At 41.4% G+C, this 26,290-nt stretch overlaps 2 protein-coding genes across 3 annotated transcripts in view; both read right to left on the bottom strand.

Moving 5' to 3' along the window:
- The window catches only part of nrros (negative regulator of reactive oxygen species), a 326,601-nt gene that overhangs the window by 235,081 nt on the left and 65,230 nt on the right, over positions 1-26,290 (bottom strand). The window lies entirely within an intron of this gene.
- vav3 (vav guanine nucleotide exchange factor 3) overlaps positions 1-26,290 on the bottom strand; it is a 107,806-nt gene that overhangs the window by 47,460 nt on the left and 34,056 nt on the right. For both annotated transcript variants that reach the window (XM_079576020.1, XM_079576019.1), the window contains exons 3-7: positions 4,711-4,769; positions 4,306-4,371; positions 2,419-2,521; positions 627-722; positions 52-120 (exon numbers count right to left, since the gene is read on the bottom strand). In XM_079576020.1, coding sequence (XP_079432146.1) covers positions 52-120; positions 627-722; positions 2,419-2,521; positions 4,306-4,371; positions 4,711-4,769 — 393 coding nt within the window. The remainder of the gene's footprint in view (positions 1-51; positions 121-626; positions 723-2,418; positions 2,522-4,305; positions 4,372-4,710; positions 4,770-26,290) is intronic.

Genomic DNA, 26,290 nt, shown 5'->3' on the forward strand with positions numbered 1-26,290 from the left:
TTAAAACTGTATAACACCGCTGAACTTGTTCCAAATGTGGTTCAAACTTACCGGTATATTCACAAACACCTGCTCAGTCTCGGTCGTGGATAAAAAGACGTTGAGGGGCGACATAAAGTGCTGCGAAAGAGAATGAGCAGAATGAGTTTTGTCCCTCTGGGGTACACGTACGAATGGGAAAGTCATTTAGACCGTTGCTATTAAATAATGTGAAGCAGCAAAGCGCCGCAGTCAGCAAAACAAAAGGGGCCCGCAATGTCTGTCTGGGCCTCGGTAATAATCTCATTTTCAGAGTTTGAAATCTAACGACTTTTGCTTCTTGTGTGAAACTCCTGCCTCACAATCGTCTCTACACCTCAAAGTGCACGCTACATTCCCCCCATCCACTTCACAGCCAAAGTCATTTAGCGCAATACTCCACAGGGAAATCAGCAGCGGGAGCTTTTTCACGGTAACATAGGAGGGAGAAGATGAGTGGAGGTGATGTGGAAAACATGCCCTTACCTTCGCATTTTTAAGAAAGTAAGGACTAAAAGTGTTCAAGTCTCTTTGCCAAAGTGGCCACAAGTGAATGTAGGCAGAAACATTAAATACCTTAGTACAAGTGGACAGTCAGTGTTCATTACCTTTTCTATGGACTCCAGAGTCTCTGTGTACTTCTCCTCAGTCTGCTTGATCTCAGTTAGACAGCAGCGCCTGATGTCCGACTGTTTCTGACATGTCTGCACACATACATAAACACGTATACATGGAAAAGCAAAAGGAAGGTGAGAAAAAGCAACAATATTTAGCTAATGTGAGAAGAGGAAGAAAAAACAGTACTAGGTATTATCAGTTTTGCTGCATCATATGGTCTTTGAAACCCTTGAAAACACTTAAAGCAGTACTGAGTAACTCATGCCCCTAGAGGCCATAAGCACCACTGCAGGTGTCGTAGCATGTTACGTTTTTTTACTTGAGAGTAAATACTACGCTGACAGAAAAGACAAAGGGAGAGCGGGATATTGTACATCCAATTACACAATGGAGATCATTCTTTTTCACTCAAACATGACTGTAAATACTGTTTAAGTGGTGCAAGCCCGCAGCTAGCTTTGCTCGTTAGCCTGTTAGCTTCTTCTTCGTGATTCTATTTGTGTTTATTTAGGCCTTCAACCCGGTGCAGGGAAGATGCAATTGTATTTTTCTGACCAGAGACACCAGGGGGAGATGAAAGACGCCCCAGTCATCCCATTAACACTTGTATTACCCCCAGAGGGACTACGGAAAGGATTTGTTAAGGTAAACAAGTTACTTACCTTGTTAGAAGCATAACTAAACCTTTGCATATTAGACAAATTGAATTCAGAGCTCTTTAGGACAGTTTTATGCCAACATACTTTTAACTAGGGCTAGGTACTGTTAAATTATGCGTAAAAAGAAGTGACTTTTTTTCTCTATTTTTTTAACCAATTATTTTCTTATTTTGCTTGTTCCATTTTTCCCCCCCTAATATTTGCACATTTTTTATTACTAATAGTTTTCCCTATTTCCCCCCTTTCCCCATTTCCCCCCCTATTTTTGCCCCATTTTTTCTTTGCTTTCTTTTTTTTTTTTACACTCAATTACCACAATTTCTCCAAATCTTCTCTAAATGATTCCCCATTGTTTCCACACACATTGGAGATGAACCAGATATTGTACATGTGCTGATCTTCCACACGTTCTGTTGTTCTGTTTTCTGGTTCGATCATATTTTAGTGCAGGTATCAGATAAAGTATCGTTCAGGTTCCGGTAACAGAAACCAAGTGTTGTTAAAGTATCGAAAAAAGTAAATAGGTACCCAGCCAGTCCTACTGTTAACATACTCTTGAATAATATTGCTTTGGAATTTTAGGAATGCTTTACACACTGTTGTTATGTAGGTTTCTCAAGGTTTTCAAATGTTCACAAGTCATTTTCCTGACATTTGTTACATTTTTTTAATATAAAGAATCAGGAGGTAGCAGGTTTAAGATGCACTATGCAACGTTTTATGTGGGGGAAAAGGTGTGTATATGACCTTTCAGTGACCCCAGGGGCCTTTATTTTGCCTTTTTCCCATCACATTGGTCTCTACGATGCTCCTGGATCAATAGTTTTTAAAATGTCTGGTAGGTTTTCACTGCTGACAGTCCCTCTCTACAGAAAACCTACAAAATAATTGATCTTAGAGCGATGTGCGGCCAAGCTGATGGAAAGTAAAGGCGCCATGATAACCACCCATGCAGCCACTGGGACACAAAAAGATCAATTCTGCACACATATCAAGTTTTTCCCCACATAAAAAGCATTGCATAAGGCGCCTTTAGTGTTCATTGTTCAGATGGCAGGAGCGGAAAAGCATTAATATTGTTTAGAAAAAGCAAATGGATGATATTAAAGTTCCCGTGACTGACCGGAGGAGCGATGGCTTCCGTTTTCATCAAATCTTCATAAATCTCTCCCCCATCTTCGTCGTCGTAAACGCAGTCGTACAGCTCCTCCTCATCCTCCACTCCACTGCAGCACAAAACCAGACGCAGCCAAGAGAGTTTGACACAAAGTGGCTTAAATCACATTAAAAAAAAAGTGCCGCTGCTTTAGAGACTTGATCGTAATACTTTCTAGCAAATCTTGTTAGAGGGACAACACTTAATCCGCGGCTGTGAAAGTGGCTTACAGACACATGAATATAACAGACTGAAGCCATTACTGCTCCAACTGCAGCAAAACCATGACTTTATACAGGGGAATGTGCTCAGAATGCACTAGTCAGGCGGAACATAGTATTTAATAAATGAAGCGATATTGAGCAGGTTAATAGTACAAGTAGAGACTATGTGTGAGTCAGTGAAAAGGGTCACACGGAATTTAAAGTAATTTTGTTTTGTAAAAACATATGTTAATGCTGCAGTCAAAACACACTATATATTGGCTGCTTCTGGTAGAGTAAATGAATTCATATTTGTGACCTTTATCATGATTATGGTTTATATCTGGACATTGTTTAGCTATTTTCTTCAATGTCTCATGTTTTGTTTAAGCCCAACAACCCTTTATCACTATGCTACATTTTCTTAACCTTGGTTTATACTTTATGAAGCTTATGCGCAGATTCAACCTGGAAGACCTACCAGCTGCATTCATTCATCACCTCATCACCGGCAGCGCACTCCAATCATCCAATCATGGACCCTGCTCAAGCCGCACCTTCACAACAGCCAATCACCGCAGCTGCTCATCCCCTCACCAGCCGCTCATCGCTCAGGATCCCCTTTTTAAGCTCCCTGGTCAATCACTCAGCTGTTTGCCAGCCGTGCTACGACCCTCCTCCACCCCTTTCTCCGCCTGGTTCCTCCTCGGCTCCGCTCATCCAACCCAGGTCTCTTCCACCACCACCTGGGTCCAGGCTCCGACAGCGCAGATTGGCAGCCTCCCCTCTGTCAGTCTACCCCAGGGCAAATGTGGCTACAGCATGAGCTTACTACCACCGCGTATGAAGTGAATGAATAATACAATGTAAAGTGTCTTTGAGTGTCCAGAAAAGCGCTATGTATAAACCAATGCCAACCAATTATTATTATTATTATTATTAGCTGTTTTCAGTGGGTCATGAGCCTTTCCCAGAAAACACAGAATCACTACTTGAGACTGTTAAATTGGCAACAGAGTTCAGGACTGTGATGTCATATCGCTAAGCATCATGGGATTTGCAGCAATAATAAACTAATAAAGATTTTAAAAGGTGAAATACTGGAGTAATTGTTCACATTAACACTTGGACACCACAGTGTGTTGTTCACGGCTTTTTCATCACTTTTTATATTGTTTTTGTGCTAATGTTAGTCTATGAAAAATGTACGCTAACAGCCACAAACAAGATAGATAGATAGATAGATAGATAGATACTAAAAAGACTACAGTGCTTAACAGTGACTGATGCACCTGACTGTCAATGCATGTGCACAATCCTTTTAGTTCAGCATCAAGTGTTTCAAATAACCCATCAAACAAACAGTAAACAGACTCTGTACATGAAATGGTTTGTTCGATGGTAAAACCGTTATTTACTTGTACTGCTGGCCTGGAACAAAGGAATGCCAATAATGTACAATGTGACGCAAACAGCCCGGACGATCAGCCCCTGCTCCATATGGACATTACTCATACTAACAACTATGAGGGAGGTGGCTCTATTCCAGGCTACTCCAGGGAACAAATGTTTTTTTCTGTATAACAAATAGTGCAAAACGCCAGAGTAAAAGTTGATTAAGTCTTTAAAGGCCAGAAAGAGTGACACATACTCAATAAGATCCTCCAAATGGTTGTAGATTTCTTCATCCTGGACGCTCTCCTCAGTCGGAAATGACCTAAGGGGAAAAGCAATGTTTTATTGTAAACCATGTGGTTCTCTCTGGTTTATTCTTACTCATGACTAATTGTTGCATTAAAAAAGGGCAATGGCAGCAGAATATTTTGCAACCTGGTCATAATGTCCCAAGGCGGTGCTGTTGAAATGTGAAACTTACTGATGGGGAAGTCACAAAATCATTGGCCTCAGCACTCCTCCTCAACATAACTTCCACAAAGCAATGTACTTTTTTGTTTTTTTAAAGTTGTGCATGTTATAACTCTCTCAAATGTAAGAACTTAACAACATGTAATGACTTACTACAACAAATTACCAAAAAATAAAAAATACAAATTACCTGACTCCAGTGAGTTGTGCAATAGTCGTATGGGAAAGCCTGGATAATGTGTCCACAACCTGAAAAGATAAATAAATACCATTAAGAATGTAATTTATACACATTGACAGAGTATTTTAATCTTAGTCTAGTGATGCATCTAGATAAAAGTACTTTGTACTCAAGCAAATTTTTAATGTACTGACAGAAAACTCAAGTCAAGTCGACTAAAATAACTTTGTTTTAGCCCAACAACCCATTATTGCCATGGTAAACGACAATATTTACCACAATAATGTACTAAGGTAAAAGAAAGGTCAGGTACAAGATTTAGGTAACTTTACACAACGTTTTTTTGTTTGTTTTTGCACCATTTTGCACCATCATGTTAGCTAGGCGCTAAGTTCATTGTTGATGTAATTCTCAAAGACGACACATGAGGGCAGCATTTACAAACTCTCCGGCGCTACAAAAGCATTGCTGCAGTACTGAACTCAATGTACACGCAATAAGTCGTCAAAACAAACATGTTTCATCCATTATTCCAATTCACACTACACTTCAGTGAATGAAGGGAAAAACATAGCGACAAATGATAAACCCCACGTCACCAGCCCCGAGTCCCTACAGTTATAACAGTAGACCCCAGTGAGGCCTCTCCTGTGAAGCATCGGTAATTGATTATGGAGTAGAGCTGACCATGTTGTCCCATTGGTTTGACATGTAGTAAGTATGACGAGCAATTTCACGCTGCACTGCTCAGACCAGCCACTGCCCTTGACCTGCATGCTTTATATATATATACGGTTAGAGACTCATCACCATTTAAGAACTACAGTTAAACAAGAAAAAGGGCGCATAGGAGTAACCAAATAAAAAAATGTACACAAAAAAAGTGGTGAGTAAGTAGTCCAATTCTCGATATTTGAATAGTGCCGAGTCTTAGTGGCACAGTGACTCAGTGGTAAACAAAGATCAGGATTCTGGCAAGTGGAACATTTCTTTGCGGAGGTTGCATTTTCATTTGCGGTGTGTGTATGTGCGGAGGGGTTTCCCTGACCAAGATCCTGGCTCAAGATCTGAAGATGGGTCTCTGGGCGTTGCACTGCGGTCACTCCTGTGGCATTGGTGGAAGAATAGGAGCAACAAAGTCTAGAAATACTTGGATCTACGAGCACAGAGGTAAATACTTGTCATAAAAACCCCGTATTTAAAATGGCATGGCGTTTTTTTACAATCATTTGTTTTTTTGTGAGTGGTCCATGTTTTCCTGCTGTAACCAATAACTTTGTCCTCATCACATTACATATTTTTTCAACTAAAAAGAACTGAAAGGTAAACACGCTGCTCTGTGCCTTTGCATTTGGAGAGCGACCCACAGCACTCAAGAGTGATAAAACCCACAGTGATGAAACCATGCCATCACAACGTGCTCCAGCTGCACATGTTACGCAGATACGTTTGCCTCGAAGCTACGGCTCTCACAGATCAATATCAACACACACAGGCCAGCCCCAGCCCCATAACTGGGACATGGCAACATACAATGGAAAATCAAAGGGTGTGAAAAATTAATCCTTAAGATGTATGTGGCTATCGTTATTTTAGCCTCTATGTCAGCTTAGGGTTATGCTTTCTCAATACAAATTCCACCAACCAATCCGTCTGTCTCGATGGTCACTGGAGTAAGTTTGCCCAAGGCTCAAAGCTCGAACAGGATGCCAATTTAATTATAAGTTGCAAATGGCCACTCGCTCGGAAGACGATGGCCAGCAGCAAATTATGTAAAAAGGGTCTCAAGTCCACGCATTTCGAAAAAGACAAGAAAAACAATGAAGCACCACGGACCATAATGCTTCAATAGAAATCACAGACTCTGGTCACGAGCATCGGAGTGTGGGCTGGCATTTTGAGTGCAGAAAAGACTATATTGACTCTGTGCATAACTTCAAAGCATAACAACTCAGCCCAAGAAGTGACTTCCTGTTTCGATCCAGCACAACAAAATAAAAGCACACAGCTCGTCTTGATTTTTTCAGCAAGTACTTGCAGCATTACAAGAATATAATTAAACACACACACATTTTAAGCATTTTGTCTGTTAATAGTTAGGCCGAAAGGAAGTTGAACTAATGAACTGCTGAACTAATGAATAAGATGGTGCTTTTATTTTGGTGTGCTGGATCGAAACCGGAAGTCCTTCAGATTTGAAGTTATGCACAAAGTCAATTGAGGATTACTTAGGACTGTGCTAATGAAACAAAGCATTGTTCCAGGTATGCTTTTAATGAGGATTTATAACGGAGATTAAAAAAAAAGTTAATTTTACAAGACATGGGAAATTTGTGGATACTCAAAGATGACTTATATGATACAATCCAGAAATCTTGCCCAACAACAAAAGAACAGCGGCCAACCTTCTAATATTGAAACAACCGCTCTTTCTCCTGAGTCCAATATAAAACATAAACTCCATGGCGACTGCCCCCATGATGTTAAAGGGACTCTACAGGGTTTAAAAATGTTATAATTATGTATTTTCCTCCCCCTGCATGTTCCAGCAATGTCCTAATGTGTAGAATGAGCTCAGACCTATAACAGCTGCCTCTAAAATCCTGCACTGTCACTCAAAAAGTTGTTACTTCGGGTCCGAATTGCCGTCACGCACGAGCTTAATATAGAAGATGCAGTTACACGTATGACCTGAGGTGGCAGTAGTGAGTATAAAATGGCCAACTTGCATCTAGCCCCTTTAAAGAGCGACAAAACTGTACCGTTACCATAAGCTCAATAAATTAAGGAAATCAGGTTAATTGTCAGGTGTCAAAGCCGGCAGAGCCAACATCCATCTGCAGCGCCGCGTTATCCATCCCACTTTGAGCCCATCTATCATGTGTGCAGCCTGTCACGACGCCCTCCGCTGCACGCCTCAGCCTCCGAGCGACACCGGGGTTTATCAGGAGAGACACACCGCAATGACAACGCGACGGGACAAGGAGCTGTGTTCATTATGGTGATCGTTAAAGTTTAATAAGTGCGGGGATGATGAGTGAAGGGGGATTATATTGTGACAAGGCGGTGAACAAGTGTGTGTGTGGACTGTATAAGAAGGAGGGAGCCGCACTGGAATTCATATATTACTGTATATCCAAAAGCAGCATCTCAATGACTTTATACTATTTGTGTTATTCAAACCTGATTGAAATAGGCGCTGCATTAAGACAAAGCTAGCATACGTTGAGCTTGACATTTGCTGCTTTAAAAAAGGTGACCAATACCACAGTTCTCACTCCGTGGACTTTCAGTGAGCAGTATTTCCTGAATGACACATACACCTACAAATACCTGTATGCATGATTTGATGTTGCTCAAGTAAACCACACAAATTGGCCATAACTACTGCTGTTATTTTGCTGTTTCTTCTCAAACTGCTATTTGTTCGTCCCCCATGGCAAGTAGTGTGGTCCTTATAGGTTAAAAGGTTTGCTGTGCAGTGCCAGATCTCCAAAGCTAGACTCATCATCAAGGACAACACTAGCTAGTCATGTGCGTGTTTGTGATACTAACTTGTGCATTAGGCAAGGCAAATGTATTTATACAGCACATTTCATGCACAAGGCAACTCAATGTGCCTCACAGCAATAAAACCACAAAAAAACAATTCAATCGATACAACCCATAAAAGTATGTAAAACAAACATGTGTGTATATATTAAAATGAGTTAAAATACAATCAGTTACCATAGGCAGCAGTAACTAAGTTAGCTTTCAGCCTGGACTTAGACTCAGGGTTGAGGCCTGTTTCATGTTCTCACAGAGGCTGTTCCAGACCTTTGCTGCATGAAACTGAAACACAGCCTCACCGTGTTTAGTGGTGACTCTGGGAACCACCAAGAGACCCCTCCCTGAGAATCTCAGAGCCCGAGGTGGTAACATGTTTATTGTTTATTGTTTATTGTTTATTGAAAGGATCCCCATTAGCGCAGTCATGCTGTCGCTATTCTTCCTGGGGTCCCACTAAATCCATTCACAAAAAGTAAAAACAGTATTTAAATCCATACAAAAATGTGTATCAGTACATTTGTATATCCTACTAAAATCCTATAAAAGCTGTACATAAAAGTAGCACATATTTGCATTCAAAAAGGAATATCACATGACACGTTCATTCGCCAAATTCAATCCATATTTGTTTGTAAGAGTTTTCTCAATAACAATTTAAATCTCTTCTTGTCCTCCACTATCGTTAGACTATCTGGAAGTCCATTCCATGCCTGCATAGCTCTGTATGTGAAGGTTAGAGATGTACTCCGGTGCCCGTCCATAAAGAGACTTATACACAAACAGAGCTAGTTTAAAGTCTATTCTCTGAGCGACAGGAAGCCAGTGCAGAGACCGGAGCACTGGACTAATGTGGTCATATTTCCTGGTTATGGTCAGGACTCGAGCAGCAGCATTTTGAATATACCGCAGTTTTCTAACAGCTCGTTTGGAAAGGCCGGTGAACAGGCCGTTACAGTCTAACAGGCTGGAGACAAATGCATGAATTCGTCTCTCCAAGTCTGGTTTAGACACTATGTTTTGATTTTTTGGTTCTAGTAAAAGAGCCCCAAGATGACCAATGATATTAGCCACTTCAGCTAGTCTTTATGAAATGCTAGTAGTAGTAGTAGAAGTAGTAGTAGTAGAAGTAGTAGCAGTAGTAGTGTTTTTTCTTGCCAGGGTTAATGACTTATTGTTTATTTTTAACATAATAAAAGCTTAGTTTAGTCTAGTTTGAGGTAAATTATCTAAATGTGTTCAGAATTAGCTGTGGCCTATGGGTAATATTAAACTCAAGTGGTAAGTGAGGGTGGAGAGTTACTTGGCGAAACAGAAATATACAAGGCTTGTAGGCTAATCCTCACTATTTCACCCACTTTCATGTTAAGATTATGAATTTCTGTGTTTGAAATGTTGAATTCAAATGTACGGCTGCAAACCACACTTCGCCATGGCTGGGTGAATTTTTCAGCGCCTGCCCCGAGTCTCGCTCTTCCTTGTGTCTTATTAATCCAGACACTCTTATTAAAGTTGAAGCCTCGCTCCCTCTAAAGTACTGAAGGGCAAGAACATCCCAGGGCTAACTGGCAGGTACGGCGTGTCCGTGATCCGCTCACTCTTTTGGAAGTCTTCCCGTGTTTTTCTGGCAGCGTATTTTTTTGTGGAGATGAGTCGTGAGGTGTTTTGGCTTCGGTGGCTGCGTCTGACTCACACATTCAGGGTAACAAAGCTGGCCATGTGCAAGAGATTTGGAGGTTCACTGCACGGGTTTCGCAAAAGTTCGACAACAAGCATAAAGAGGCGGAATAGAAAGACCTAACCCAAGACTGATCATTCAACGCAGACCTACAAAATATCTGTCCCGTTCACTGTTATCCCTGTCACGACTTGATCTCTGCTGGTGTGATCTCCTCTACGGGACGGTTCAAAGGTGCCAAATTAGATGAACTGTCCGCTTTGTCGCAGGTCACTGGGGTCGTGCAGCAGGAGAGGGGCGCTGCAGCCGGGAGAGAGCGAGAAGAGGAGGAGGACATGGAGACTGGCGCTTTGATGGAGTTTAATCACTTTGACCACCGCTGATGTAATGATCCACACCAGGCCAATTAAAACGGGATGAAGGAAGCGTCTGGGAAGATGAAAAGGCGACGTGACATGACAGACATGGTGCTGTGTGTGGGTGGGTGGGTGGGTGGATAGATTTTTGTGTGTGCTAGGGGGAGCAGGTTTATAGCACCTATTCTCTACAGTGATTGCTTGTTGTTACGGTTTTGCAGTTATGGCTTAGGTCTATCCTGATTCCTGACACCTGTTTGAATGATAGGTTTGATTCCTGGGCCAGATAGGGAAATACAGTAAGTCCCTGGATGATGCACTGTGGCAGCCAATATATTGCTCCTGAAAAGTTGCCCTGAGGCACTTGTTGAAAGTAGGACAAATGTCTCTACAGAGACAATGAATTCGGGTTAAAGCAGACCTAAGTAACTTTTTTACCTTAATAAATCCTTTTCGTAGTCCGTTTTTTATTATTTATTGATTTATTTATTGTATATAGTGCATGTTCTTCTTGAATGCCGACTGTAATAAGAGAATTTCTCCTTTGTGAGATCAATAAAGGATTATCTTATCTTATCTTATCTTATCTTATGAACATACATGGGTCTCATGCATGTAAACACACCGCCAGAGCCGGATTGTAACCATGGGCTCATTTCCATCCCCCATGCGCACTCTCAAACACACTCTCCTTCATCCTGGCCTATTGTACATGTTTTTAGTGGTAGGGGAAACCGGAGAACCAGCAGGAAACCTACACAGACAGGAGGAGAACATGCAAACTCTACACAGGCTCCGTCCAGGTGGGAATTGAACCCAAGACCTTCCAGCTGTGAAGCATGAGCGCTAACCGCTGCGCTACCATCCTGTCTGAGAGCAATACAAGTGTGCATGGGATGATTGGGGGGGCTTCCATCTACCCCTTGTGTCTCTGGCCAGAAAACCACACTTGCAACTTCCCCTGCCTCGGACCGCCAGCCCCAATACACACTAATGGAAAAGATCTCCCTCGTTGCTCTCAGTTGCCGACAAAGTCATTTCTGAGTTTATGACATGGTACAGGCAACTCCTGACTGTATTCTGGCTACAGCTTTCGGTTTGTTGATGAACATTTTCAAAATCAGAAGAAACTATAACACTTACTTGTTTGAGCGGAAAAAACATTGTCATTGTATAATTGGGTTTTGGCACAATGTATTGTACATTGTGCCACATCCCTCTCTCCCTTTTCATCTTTTCTCAGTGTAGTATTTACTCTCACGGACAATTAATGAATAAAAAAACGCAACATGCCTCTAGGGGGCATGAGTTACTTAGTTCTGCTTTAACTTAAAATTTGCTCTTATACTGTATGACTCCACGTTCTATAAATGGCAGATAAACAATACAGTACATATGCTCAATGTTCATTGTCAGTACATTTATTTGCATTAAGCACTTTTGAACAGAGCTTACCTGTCATTTAAGTTTTGGAGTTAGTTTCTGTGACATCTTAAGGTCTTCGTATAAGACGAAAGTATCAATTGGGTATTAGTCAAGACAAGTTATGGCTTATATCCACAACAAATATTTCTAATGCATAAAATAACATATCTTTGTTCATACTGTATTGTTTTCTGTAAAGTCCGCCTGATCTCTGTATTTTTAACATCTTCCATCTCTGGTCTGGATTTTTTAAAGGAGCACCATCACACAAGGACAACATGTTTTAAATCTAAGCTAAAAAAAAACATCTTTGTGGGTCTCTGGGCGTCAGAAAAGTGGGTGCTGCATTCTGAATGTACGGCACAAACGCCTTTATCTCATCCTAACGCAGCTCTGCCCCAGTTTCTGTGCGCTCAACGCTTTTCTCTGACTCCAATTCTTTCTCTTCCTTAAAATTACTGATTAGCTGCTAAAAATAGGGTAGGGTGTTACATAATCCCGACACAAAAACATCATAGGGGCTGACATTCATTTTGATTTGATAAAAAAGAGAAACCTACTTGTTTTTTTTGTTTTTTTTCGCCAAAGCCTTTTCGAAATAACTTCTAATGAGGTCCAACAGGAGGCGAAGAGCAGATTCTGATAGGACAGACACAGACACATACACTTTCTCGACATCAGTGACCCTAAATATCACATTATAGCCAGAGTACCTTATCACAGGCTTGTTACCAGGTTTGGTGACATAACGTTCAAGTTCGCCGTTACGTATCACAAGGCCACGTTCGTCAAGGATAGGTAGGGATCAGCTTATTCATGGCCGCTTTCTCATGTATGATATTTTACTAAGAGGGGAGCCGAGAGAGAGAGAGTGACAACCATTACACACAGCACACGCCCGCACTGATCAGGCACAGGGAGCAAGTGAACATTTTGTCCTCGAAGCAGCGCTCGAATCGCAGGTAGTCGCAATTTCTGCATTTGTACTCACCCCCATTCCCACCTACTTGTTGCAACAGAGACACATACTCTTAATTCGATCCATTCATCTTGTATTGCATAGTCATTCTGTATTGCGGGAAACGATGCACTCGGTGACTCAGAAGGCCTTTGTCTCGTATTGATCTCGTTGAGAACAGAGAAACATTCAAAGACAAAGGATTCAGTATTTTGATAACTTCACCTGCAGACTACACTGGCGGGCTGACAGATGGAGGCCGCCTGCATAAAGAAGCTAATAAAACCTTGATTAGCTGGGAGGGAAAAAAAAAACGAGCTAATGTTTGGCAATCAGAGTCATGGCTCATTAACGGTCATGATACCTAATTAGTTTGTTTGGATACACAGAGGTGCGGCTGATCCGGGTGCAGACCACATTTATTAACTGTCACCAAACCTCAGAGCTCTCTCATACGGTGGTTCTCTTACAATCAATGTGTTGTATTGTTTGTACTTCGGATCAATGTAATAAGGTCCTCTTTATTTTTCCCTCACACCACTCATCCTTCTATCAACATCTACAGCAACATCTACCATCAAAACTAGGTCTATAAAAGGACTATATGAGGCTAAATAAAATGGGTCTATGGAGTTCTTTCTCAGTAGGCTGACTCAAGAGAGGACCAAACAATACAATAGTTTCAAATTTAAAGGAACAGGCCACCGTTTTTCCATACTGAGATATGTTTTTACCAGAAGTTAGACGAGTTGATGCGTACCTGTCTGGTGTTTGTGCATGCCCGTGGAGGAGCTTGGTCGCTTCTAGCTTCACCCCGTTTGGAGCTATAGGAATACATTGGGAGAGGCCAAATGCTAACTACATCTTTGGTATGTTTGCGTGACTGAGGGCACACAGTTCTTCCATACTGAGATATGTTCTTACCTGAGCTTAGACGAGTTGTAAGTAACTGTGTGGTCTGTGTGCGTGCCCATGAAAAAGCATGGCAGCTTCCAACTTCACCCCCGTTTGGAGCTATAGGAATACATTGGAACATCTTTGGCCGTTTTCCGTGACTGAGGGCAAGCACAAAGACCAGGTACGCATGAACTCGTCTAAGCTCAGGCAAGAACATATCTCAGTATGGAAAAAATGGTGGCAAGAGAGACAGGATTGAGAAACACCCAGCCGCAGCCTTTAATGTTCAAACGTCTCCATCATATTTACTGCCATGACTGGGAAATGTTTATGCAGACCAGCCGCGCTCCCCACAGTAGTTTCTGTTACCAAAGGCCTTGGACACAGATAAGGCGTTTTTGATTCTTCTGAACACGTCAACAAGTCGAGATGAAGCGCAGTCGCACACTCGAGAGACCAGCGGATTCATGAATGATGTAACCATCCGAGTATATATATAACGTGACACTCATCTAACACTGACTGCTAATTCTGTTCGTCCTCGTTGCTCCCAAAAAACAAAAAAAGGTTAATCACGAAAGAAAGCCAAATGAAATCAAAGTGGATTTAGACGTCATCTTTCAGTGGTTTTACATTCATGCGAATTGTTTAATGTCCTGTTGTATTTACCGTACAATAGTTAAACATCACTCTGGACTAAGGACTGCTAGTTACCATAGAAACAACACTGAAGCACAGTCACAGCCAAAGCATGTTCCAGCTAACCCACATAACATAATATAGGATAATGAATGGTCTGCATGTTAATGGGAAAGAAACCAGCATCAATTCTCAACTCCACACCAAAACATGAGGTGTTTTTTTTTGAAGATCGTATAAAACAGCAGCCTGTGTTTGACTGCTCCTGCCACCCCAGCACACAGCCCAGATCTATCTTGTTGATGGGGCTCAGATGTGTGGACATTAAGAGCATGTCTCTCTGAACTCCCGAGCAGAATGAGGTGATGGCCAAGGTCATTATTACTGCCCAGGTGAATCACATCAGACCTCAGCTCCGCGGCAGCAGCAGCAGCCCCCGGGGACACGCTCACTATCACACGACAGAGCACCATTCCCACCACAAACGCCTCAGCTCGCCCTACGGGGACTCTCAGGGGAAAACCATAGAGGATACTTGACTTCATGCAACAAAATAAACCCCAAACTGAACTAATCTGGGTATATGTTTGGATGAAATGAGTTACCAAGTGAATAATATTTGGTGTTTTCCAAGGCAACCTGTCTGTAGCAGGGAGGGATTGATCTCCAGACGATGAGACGAGATCTTGACCAGGAATACCTTTAGGATTAGTCTGCTGAGACGGTTTAGAGTTGGGAGAGAATGCAAACCTTAGGAGAGCATGCAAACCCAACACAAAAATGCAACAGGAATTTAACCTAGGTCCCTCTTGCTGTGGGGTGGGACTTCTAACTACTTAGAGTCTTAATCAAACAAACGGACCGTATACTTGGGTTTTAAAGGGATATTTCAAGGTTTTTGACGTAGGGGCTCATTTTCTAGTTATCCACAGTATTATTGATTTTTGGAGGCTATATATTTTTTTGATTCATGCAGTCGTTATATTTGAAGAGTTTAGTGGTGCTAGGCTAATGCTAGGCTAGTGCATGTCTATGGTAACTAGTAGCCTGCATTAAAAACCTCTTCAAACTCATGGGGTAGTCATTGAAACGTATCTGATTTGTAGAAAGCTTCTTTGTGAGTTGCACGTGTAATGCCGGCCGCAGGTAAACAAACTACTATAGATCTGGTAATCTAGCAGATCACTCTGCCGCTGCGTAGTTTACAACCAGGAAGCTGATGCTGCTCAAATATGGTCTTTTAAATGCAAAACGGTTATATTTTAAAAAACAAAAAACAATTCAGTCAAAACAGACATTTATATCGGTAGTCTGGTGTTATAAGAGATTTGGCTCAGGTGCACTGTGCTTGGGTCAGACTGTTTTTAATGCAGGCTACTAGTTACCATAGACATGCACTAGCCTAGCACTAGCCTAGCACGACTAAACTCTTCAAATACAAGGAATGCATGAATGAAATGAATCAACAACACTTTGGATAACTAGGAAATGAGACCTTATGTCAAAAATCCTCAAATATCCCTTTAACGCTTCAAAACACAAAACCTTAAAAACGCGGCTACTGAGCCAAAACATGCACACCGAAGATAAGGATTTTAGCAGCTCTTGCGCACCAACAGGATGAATTCCCAGTTTGAAAACCGCTGCTGTATTGCATACACGTATTCCCGGCGATGCTCATATTACGAGCCACGTGAGCGAGCACATATTTTTTCACACACACCTACACACTGACGCAGCCAGGGGCCTTGACACAAAACACATCTCTGAATCCTCACCAGGCTGTCAGCTGATGTAACCCCAGCTCTGATCTCGAATATCCAACAGAGTGGACAGAGGGGACCAGCAAAGCACAGCAGACGATAAAGATGAAATACTGAGCGCTAGAATTGTGGACTTACAAGCGAATATTTACAATATAGGTAATATTTAAGTAAACCTGTTGGATGCACGTCTTTGATGCATAGTGTAAAGTGATGGGAATGGTGTAAAATTTTCCAATTGCAAATGCACACATTACTGTCATGTCTGGGATTTGAGTATGGGAGCCCTGTATGGAACATGCAACATTCAGCAAGTCAATATGTGAAATGAAAAGCCAATCATTTCAGGGTCAAAAGGACAGAACATTCTGGACACTTGATTCAGCCCGTAAAAATGATGCACAGAAACAAAACTTTATCATCTCATAAAGTTTGCAGAGTCTGTTGATAACATCCTCACACTCTCCACTTCTGCCTTTGCACTCAGCGCTGTTATTAACATCGAGGGGTTCGTGCTAAAGACATAACCTCATCGTCATAGCATCGCCCACTCCCGCCGATCCACCACACACAATCCCCATTGTTTCATCTCCCTGACATGACGATTGGGTTCCCCCGCCGCTGAAACTCAAGTCTGGAGTAAAGAGAGTGTGGAAAAGAGCTCTTCCCATGGGGTCTTAAGAAGTGGCGATTTGAAGAGGAAAACGGGTTAAATAAGTGCTGAAAGAGTTGGCAATAGTTTAAAAAAAAAAAGGCTGTTTAACCTCTTAACCCCGACCTAAACCAAGCACATTTTCTCCAGTTTGGCTTTACCCAAATCTGAAAGCTTAAAAAAAGCATCAAAAGCAACAAAAACGAGAATGAAAATGCAACAAAAATGTGACAAAAAAGTAATAAAAAGTGACAAAAAATTTAGAAAAATACAGAACTAAGTAACTCATGCCCCTAGAGGCCATAAGCACCACTGCAGGTGCCATAGCATGTTTTTTTACTCATGAATTGTCCGTGAGAGTAAATACTCCACTGACGGAAAAGACAAAGGGAGAGAGGGATATTGTGCATCCAATTACACAATGGAGATATTTTTTTACCTGGAGACAGCTAAGTTGCAATGTGCAAAATGGTGCTAGCCCGCAGTTAGCTTTGCCCGTTAGTCTGCTAGCTTCTTCTTCGTGATTCCTTTAGTGTGTATTGTGCCTCCGACCCGGTGCAGGGAAGTTTCAAGTGTGGTTTTCTGGTCAGAGACACCAGGGGGAGATGAAAGACCCCCCAATCGTCCCATCAACACTTGTTTTCCCCAGAGGGACAACAAAAAGGATTTATGCAAATGAATAGTGATTGAGACAGCACAATATTGCAAACAAAGCCTGCTAACTGTGTAGCTGAGACCTCTAAAAGCATGTTCAGAAATGCATGTGATTCTTTTATTAGTTTAGCTGTTTATACTTCAGCCTCTAAAATGTAAATGCTCGTGACCTGCAAATACATATTTATTTCCAAACTGTTGCCCTAGTTTTTAAGTTTATAAGTTGTAAGTAAACATAAAAGCAACTTGTGTACAGGCATATTATCACTCTATTGTTGAACTTGCTACCACTAAGATTTCTTGCATTTCCGGTGCATTATTTGATAATAAACTCAATCTTTCGCGCCATGTTGCCTCTTTACCATATCTATTACAAGGCAGAGGCTCTCACAAATGTTTAAGGCCTAATATTCTTCAAAAACAGTGCTCGAGGAAGCTGTTTAGGAGCTCCGCGTGTCATCCCCTCATTGAGAAGAGGCCTGACTTGAAAGACTTGAGCCATAGCAGTGTGTAAATGTCCTGGTGTGAGTGGGCTGTCTGTCTAAAAACCCTGCCCCGCAGCGCTCGGCGAAAACTCCATATGGGAATGCGCTCTTCATCTCTCGGCCCTTTTCTTTTCCCCGAGCGTTTGATCCTGCTGTGTCAGAGATGGAGCCCCCGCGTGTTGGTGCGAGCTGGCCCCCGGTCGCTGTGTGGGACCTTGTTATTCGGGACGGCCCACTGTTGACATCAGGCCTGGGGATTTACTGCGCTGTCGAACATGTGGGACGAAACCGGAGCGCTGCCCAAATTCCACTCGGAAACACATAAGTGATGGGACAGCAGTTTAGTGCCATTATTTCATTCGCAGGTACAAGACAAGTTTGTAAATGTAGCAGGTAAAATGAAATAAAAGTGGGCATTAAACCACTTTCTGTCAACTGATTTGAATAGCTGTTTAGTAAATATCTTATAATATGTGTGTTTGATGCAAAAGGAGGAAATCTATGGGCACGTCCACCCTTGGTCTCCTTGAGGTACAGTGTGGGAGAGTCTACTTAATTTTAGCAGCTTGTGAATATGGCTGACTCTGATGAACTTATGAACTAGCCAGGGCCGGCCCAAGCCAATTTGGCGCCCGAGGCAAGATTTAACCCAGTCAGATTTTTGTCATGTTTTTTGTTGGTTTTTCATTGGTTTTTCGTTACTTTGTTGTCACATTTGCTTTTCCGCTACATTTTTGTTCTGTTTTCATCCTCTTTTTTGTCGCTATTTTGACGCTATTCTTTTTAGCTTTTAGATTTGGGCAAAGCTTGGTTAAGGCGTAAAATTGAGAGGCCAGACCGTGGGCCCTGGAGCCAGTGGCCCATCTGTGCTCTTCCAGAATGGACATACAGTATGGCCTGTCCACCCCTGGAACCTGTATTTTCATTACGATGTTACGCGGCTGAAGAAGGACCAGGGAGGGATCGTTTGAAAGCTTGAAACCGCAAGTCTCTATCACTCTCTGTTCCAAAGCTATGTCCGAATATCAGCAATGTTGTAGATGGCAGGAGCATGGGGTTCAAAAATGTAAGTGAAATTCAGTGCCCCCTCCAGCAGATGGCGCCATAGGCAGCCCCCTGGGCCCAGTGCCAGCCCTGGAACCATAGACTGTATATATAAATGGACAGCTCCTCCTCACTCCTCCCCGTTTACCACAATGACCACGTTCGAGGGGGAAATCATGGCGGATTTACCGACTCCTCCTCCCCAGCTCTGATGAAGCATGTTCCTAAAAAGGGCAAAAGGGCGGGATCTTCACTGTAGACTCGGCCCTTGCGTGACGTGTAGTTCACCCAGCTCCAATGCGAACAGTCCGGCCCTCATTAGTGTGAGATTTCTAAAATGTTTCTTACGAAAACCAGCCTGGTGCCTTTTATTGTAACTAACCCAAGCGTGATCACAGGAGGAATATCTGGCTGAATCAGGGGAACTAGCGCCTATATGGAGGTACTAAAGCAATAGCGGCCCCTTGTGTCGTCGTCACAAAGCAGAGCAGCCAGTGGCCATTGCCTGGAACTAGCAAACAAAAGAGACAGCCAAAAAAAAGATTGAAAGAGGTTAACTATGAAACTAGACTCAAAACCTTCACAACAAGAAAGCTACTGATTGTCCCTATACGGAACAGAAACTATACCAGGATTTTGACACTTATGAACAAAATCATAAACCAAAGTTAAGTAAACAGAAGTTATCCAGACCTGGTCCTCATCCTATTTATTTGGACAGGGTTAACACTGCCTGCTCAGATGATCACATTAGATTTACCATAGACACTATTGACTTACACATATATTGCAGATAATACAGAAAGGTACATTTTCAAGATTAAGGAGGATATGAACGCTACTTGAATGTCGACAAGGCTGCTTCACACATATAGACCACTCTCTGGTGTTATCCTCTCCGTTGAAGTTATGATGCAAGTTTTGGTAAGTGCTCAAAAAAAAAAAAAAAAAAAAATCTTACTGAAATCGAAAGCCTGTTCGGAAAGAGCAGCCAACGAGGCGACGCAAAACAAGTCTTCAAGCATCTCTCTTTGTGCTGCTAAACAACAGCTAACACAAAACCAGCTTGTCATAAGTGGGTTAGCAGCAGCGCCTCGCCTCAGGAGCTCCCATTATAATCATGAAGACATAAATTCACTCGCCCCAAAACTCGGCGCGGAGATTGTGCAGTGGTTTAGGGTTTTAAATAATTTAGAGCCACATTCACATCCGGGGGCAAAGCGAGGTTTTCGTTGTGGTCATTTTAGGGCACGGTGTTGCTCATTAGTATTCTCCCGGACAACATAAAATCAAACGCTTTATATTTTGTTTCGACCAATTATAATTTAAAGTTGCAAGGTGGTTGTGTTGTGTTTACGAGTCAGGTGAAGGTGCCTCAAAAACACTGACACCTCCATGCAGTTCTGACTTCTGAGCAGACGGGTGATGCAGGCCTAATGGGCAGGATTACAGAGATAGCACAAATGAAAGAAAACACCATTCCAGCTTTTGATGGAGGAAAAATGTTACCAGATTAAAAGCTTAAAACCATTTAGTATAGGCTTCCTCAACCAGCATTCAGCATTTCAAGAAAGAAAATCCACGTGCCATTTGGCACTTGCACAGAATCACCAGAGCACGGTGTAAACCTTTTTTTGTAAATTAGTTGGATCCTTTCCCAGAAAACACTGTATTAAGATAGACAACAGGCATTTTGCAGTCAATCATATTAGACTGACCTGAGTTATAGCATTAATTACAGACCAAGAACATGATACTGTATGAAGAAGTGGTTTAGGCGCTGTATACTGAACCTCCCATCAATTTTTTTCCCTTATTATGAACAATAGATGCCATTGACCTGTAGCTCCCTGTGAAACGCATTAGTGTGTCCTTATGTGAAGAAATCAACTTTAAAAACACTGCTCTTGTAAAGTCAAGCCGCAAAGATTTCTGCGCAAATGATCTGTCTCGTCTTTCCCGGCCGCATAGGTTCAAAAACACCATTCGGGTAAACTGTATATTTTTGGCTGTTGCATAAGTGTTGAGTATGGAGGTCTGTTTTTGTGCGCATGGTGGGTGCAGAGGAGAGGATGGAGATTAGCTCTTTCAAATCACCCACACTTTGACTGACAGCGCATCCGCCCACTCCACCTCCACCTCTGGGAAGACTTACAAGAAAGACCCCCTCCGTCAACACCACCAAAACTGCGGCATCTGGAAAAGGCATCGTGAAATGTACGGGGAAGAGCGGGGATTTGGGAACTTTTCACACCGTGTGATAAAATGACATGATGTAGTATTTTAAAAATGGACTAAATCTCGACCATTCATTCATTCACAAATGTTTAGGGTTAAACTAGGCTGCAAAAAAACTAGGGCTTCACCTCTTAATCCCCGACTTAATCAAGTGCATTTTCTCCAATTCGGCTTGACCCAAATCTAAAAAGCTTCTCGACTGGAGCTTACAACCTATAGGCCAGTGTAATGCCTCATTTGAAAGCTAGAAGACTAACAAAACTGATCTCACCTTTTTGTAGCATTGACTGCGTTTATGTCACGTTTTTGTCACATTTTTATGGCTTTTTTTGTCACATTTTTGTCGTTTTTTGACACTTTTTTTTTTGCCTTTTATTCTGCTTTTTTGTCACATTTTTGCTGCTTTTTTGTGACATTTTTGTTGCTTTTTTGTACATTTTTTGTTGCTTCTTTGTCATTGTTTTGTCTCTTTTTGTCATGTTTTCATCGATTTTTAGTCACATTTTTGCTGCTTTTTTGTCACATTGTTTGTTGCTCTTAAGTCAAAAATGCTGCTTTTTTGTCACGTTTTTCTTGTGTTTTTGGCACTTTTTGTCATATTTTGATGTGTTTTCAACACTTTTTTTGTTTTTGTCATATTTTTGTTGCTTTTTTTTTCTTTTTCGCCATCTTTTCACCACTTTGTTCACCGTGTTTTCACATTTTTTTTGCTTCTTTTTCATCCCTTTTTTGTGTGCAGCCTATAGGCCAGTGCAATGCCTCATTTGAAGATGTGTAGTTTCTGAAAATATATGTTCGATCTGTGTGAGTAAAACACAACGTACTGGAACTGGTTATCCAGAAGCTAAGACTAAACTGAGCATCATTTAGGCTGTTTTATCTTTCCAGGAAGAACTCCTTGTCTCCAGAGCTCCAGCTGGATTTGGAGAGAGGTGGACTAAACTTTCGCCTAAACCAGGGTTAATCTGATGAAACCAGCACAGGGCCTTTATTTCACACTTACAGCCTCATCTTGCAGTTGGAAAGCCGCTACAGTCTTCAGCCTCACATGTTCTAAACGCTTTCAAAAACATCCCGCCTGGATCACAAGAGGGATAAGCATCTCAGTGAAATGTTTCATTCATCGCCGTTTCCAAAGATACACCGCAAAAGATGACAGAAAAGGCCCAGGGCGACTCATGAAAGATTTACAGTAAGAGTTGGTATAAAGACGTGTGAAATGCCTGGATTGAATGGAAAATCTTTCCTCGCTCAGTCCCGGTTTTGGAGATGGGAGACCCTACAGGTGCCCAGGGGAACGCACGCAGCAGAATGGACTGAAGTGGATAAACAAAGATGACGGTCGGTGAAGTGGAAGATAGAGAAGTGACTGTAGGCGACGCATGTTCACGGACTAAGTGCACTTTGAACTGGGATGAACCGCACTATTCTATTTAATATTGTATGTGTTTGTGTTTTGGAGGCTTTTTACAACAATGACTTGAATACTACTGTCGGTCAGGTTCTGTTTGCTCTATAAATAGTATAAGCTACTGTCAGGTTTGCATGCAGCTTCTCACTTTATGCAGAGGCGGTTCTGGCACTTCTGGGGCCCTAAGCAAAAATCCACATGGGGGCCCTACAGTACGCATCCCATGGCTATTCGACGAAGAGCGAGCCCATTTACGGTCAAAAATGGTTCCACTGTGCAGTAGTGCAGGGCAGAAGTGGAACATAATGACCTCAATTCAGGCCCCGCCCCTCTGTGTTTGAACCACTGACCACTAAGCCACTGTGAGACTGGGATTTAGGACTACTACTGTCTATTTCACAACTTTTTAAAATGGTAAATGGTCACATTCTCTGACACCTGCACCTGATGCAGTGTTAATTTCGTCGAATGAAATATTTAGTCTTAATTTTAGTCAAAGTGATATTTTTGATGACTAAAATTGGACTAAAACTAAATTAAAAGTTGTTCATGAGACTAAAACTATGACTAAAATGTCCAGATATTTTAGTCGACTAAAATAAGACTAAATAAAAATGAAAGGGAGAGACTAAAATCAGCCAAACTTCTATTGACCGTCTGAAAGAGCCTCAGATCATGTAAATTCTCTGCCAAAGGATCAGCTCTGAGCTTTGTTCATGTGGAGCAGCTCCATGAAGCAGAGGAACAAGATTAAATATGATTATAATGAATATTATCAATGCAAAGTCGACTAAATTTGTCTTAAATTTAGTCGACTAAATTTACTTGCAATTTTAGTCGACTAAAACTAGACTAAAATTGAAGATATTTTTTTGACTAAAACTAGACTAAAATCGAATTACATTTTCGTCAAAAGACTAAGACTAAAACTAAATTAAAATATGTTGTCAAAATTAACACTGACCTGATGGTACTTTCTGTCTGACCACTGAGAATTAGCCTGTGAGTAGTCCAATAGTTTTAGACTGTGCACATTCAGAGAACCAGAGTTACTGTAAGTAACTGTGCGCATGAGAACCGTGTGGATTCAACTCATCTTTGAGACAAATAGCCCCCGTAACAACGTGTTGATTAATCAGGGAAACGACACCGTAGTTTGACTGAGATGCGGGGCCCTTGTGACTGCGGGGGCCCTACGCAACTTGCATAGTTTGCCTATAGGAAAAACCGGCTCTGGCTTTATGGGTCATTACATTTATTAACCACCACCTGAACTGAGCACATTTTCTCCAGTTTGGTATTACCCAAATCTAAAAGCTTCTTGGAAAAAAAGCATCAAAACAGTCACGAAAGAACAACGAAAAAGCCACACACTAAAAATTTACGAAAAGGCAAAAAAAAAAGGGACAAAAGAGCCATAAAAAATGGAAACAGTGGCAAAAATGTGACAAAGTTTGACGAGTTTTGTAGGTCTTAGCTTTCAAATGAGGCGTTACACTGACTTATAGGCTGGGGGTTAGGAGGTGAAAGACGCTTTTTCTAGGAGTAAAATCTTTTGTACCCCATACATTACAGGATTTTATGTAAGCATGCTGTGCATTATATTCTGAACCCATCCCCGTATTAGGCTGTGACAGTAAACTATGTATCGCCATCTGAAAGTTGTAAAGCATATTCATTTGTGCACAGGAAGAATGTGTAGGAGTGTTTGACCCTCCAGGGCTAACTGTTCAGATTAAACCTCCTCCATCTGGCCATGTTTGAGAATGTGAGAAATCGGGTATAGGGCCTTTAAAAGTGGAAATCAATCACATGTTTTAACAAAAATTGATATTTTTTTTACCTAAGCAGCATTGTGGTACGGTGCAAAAGGTTGTTGCTTTCTAGTTTATCACAAAGCAACTCAACAACTCTGAGTGTGAGAACTTTAAGAAACCATTATTCATCTGACCATTTGTAAAACAAGAGATCTAGAGAAAGACAAGACCACACAGTCTCATCTCATTTTTTAAGAGGAACAAAGGAATAGCAGCATTTCTGCGTAATGAGCCTCACATAAATCTCCTTTTAATGCACAAAGCAAGTATTTGATGCTGAACCATTGCTTTTCACAACCACGGCATTAGCTGCATACCATTTACCCAGACAGACAAACAAAAGATACCCTAACGCATCTATCAGTCTAACCCACTTCTGTCCACCGCGGCTCCACGGAGACTCCCAGGTTCCCCCTGTCCTTCCAGGTAGCAGGACACTTAAACAGGCCAAGACTGTGTGCGAAAGTAGGACAGCAGACCGGGGGGCTGGTTTGTAGACCTGCATTTCCGTCGTTCATGTCTTTGATCCTGACCACGGTGGCTTAGCTGCTCATGCACGCTCGTCTCTGCTGGCCCCTCTCAGCAGTGCAGCCCTGTAAATACCACAGGCAGGTAACCTCAATATAACACTTTAACGCAGGCTACCTACCATGGGCACAGCAAAACGGAAACTTGTTTTCTTGGTAAGTAGTTATAATAGCTTCCTTAACGGCCCGTGTGGAAAACCTGCGCCAAGTTTCTGTAAATTGAAATCCATTAAGTTTAACTGAACCGAGAATTGGTTCAGTGGTTACAGGTGGTGAGACAAAATAAAACTTACTACTACACTACATGTTTAGAAATCATAATTATGTGTTTAAAACTCATAATTTCAAGTTTTAAAACATAGAATTACAAAGTCAGAACTCATAATTTCAAGTTAAAATCTCATGATTTCGAGTTTTAAAAGGTTTTGAACTCATTACATAAACTCATAACTACAAGTTCAGAACTTTTAAAAACTCATAATTTCACATTCAGAACTCATAATTTCACATTTTAAGTCATAGGTTTAACAAGAATTGGCTTAGTGGTTACTGGTTATGGTGAGAAAAAAATAAACACAGCATTTCAAGTTCAGAACTCATAATTAGAAGTTTAAAAGTCATAATTACTAGTTTCAAAACTCATCATTTCAAGTTGAGCGCTCATGATTTCACATTTTCAAAGGTTTTGAACTTTAAAGTTTTCATCATTTAAACCCATAATTTCAATTTAAAATCTCATGACTTTGACTTTTAAAACTCATAATTACAAGTTTAGAAATGTAACTCAGTTACAGAGATTTACTTGAAAATTATAGTAAATATTTGTGAGTTTCCCTATTCGTCTCTAAGTGGAGTATATCAAAATATTCACGGTACTGTATAGATTATGCTAAAATAATGCTATAATTTTTAAGCATTCTTTCAGAGTAACACCACTATATTGGTGTGAAACTGTTGTTGCTGGAGTGTATTTTATCACAGCTAAATCCCACTGGGTTTTCACAAAAGCACATTGAGGTTTCCGTGAAGTCGCTACCTGCAGAGACTGTGGTACATCTCAATGGGAGACTTCCTTTGAACTGGTCTGTACCGCACCCTGCTATAAGCACTCATGCACTCATTTTTTCCTATTAGCCCCTGGTTTAGCTTCCAGGGAATGGGTCAAAAACAGACAAGCCCAGGAAATTTGGGGGAAATCCACTCTTCTCAGCCGCACACATAATATGTCGTGCCACTTGTATTCACTAAAGCAGTGGTTCTCCACTGATTTGGCGTCAGGACCCACCATCACGCTAGCATGACGAGCTGCGACCCTAATAATAACTGATTTGGTCTTATATAAAGCAAACTATTGTATTCTCCCCACAAATTACAGTATTGTTGAATAAGCATTGGTTAAACTTAAAGTGCTGACATCATGATGAAAACATCAGATTCATATGAACAGACCCCTCTGAAGTAGTATGGTACATATACTGTAATTAGTACAATCAGTA

This window comes from Gobius niger (genome assembly GCF_951799975.1).
Source record: "Gobius niger genome assembly, chromosome: 18".
NCBI lineage: Eukaryota > Metazoa > Chordata > Actinopteri > Gobiiformes > Gobiidae > Gobius > Gobius niger.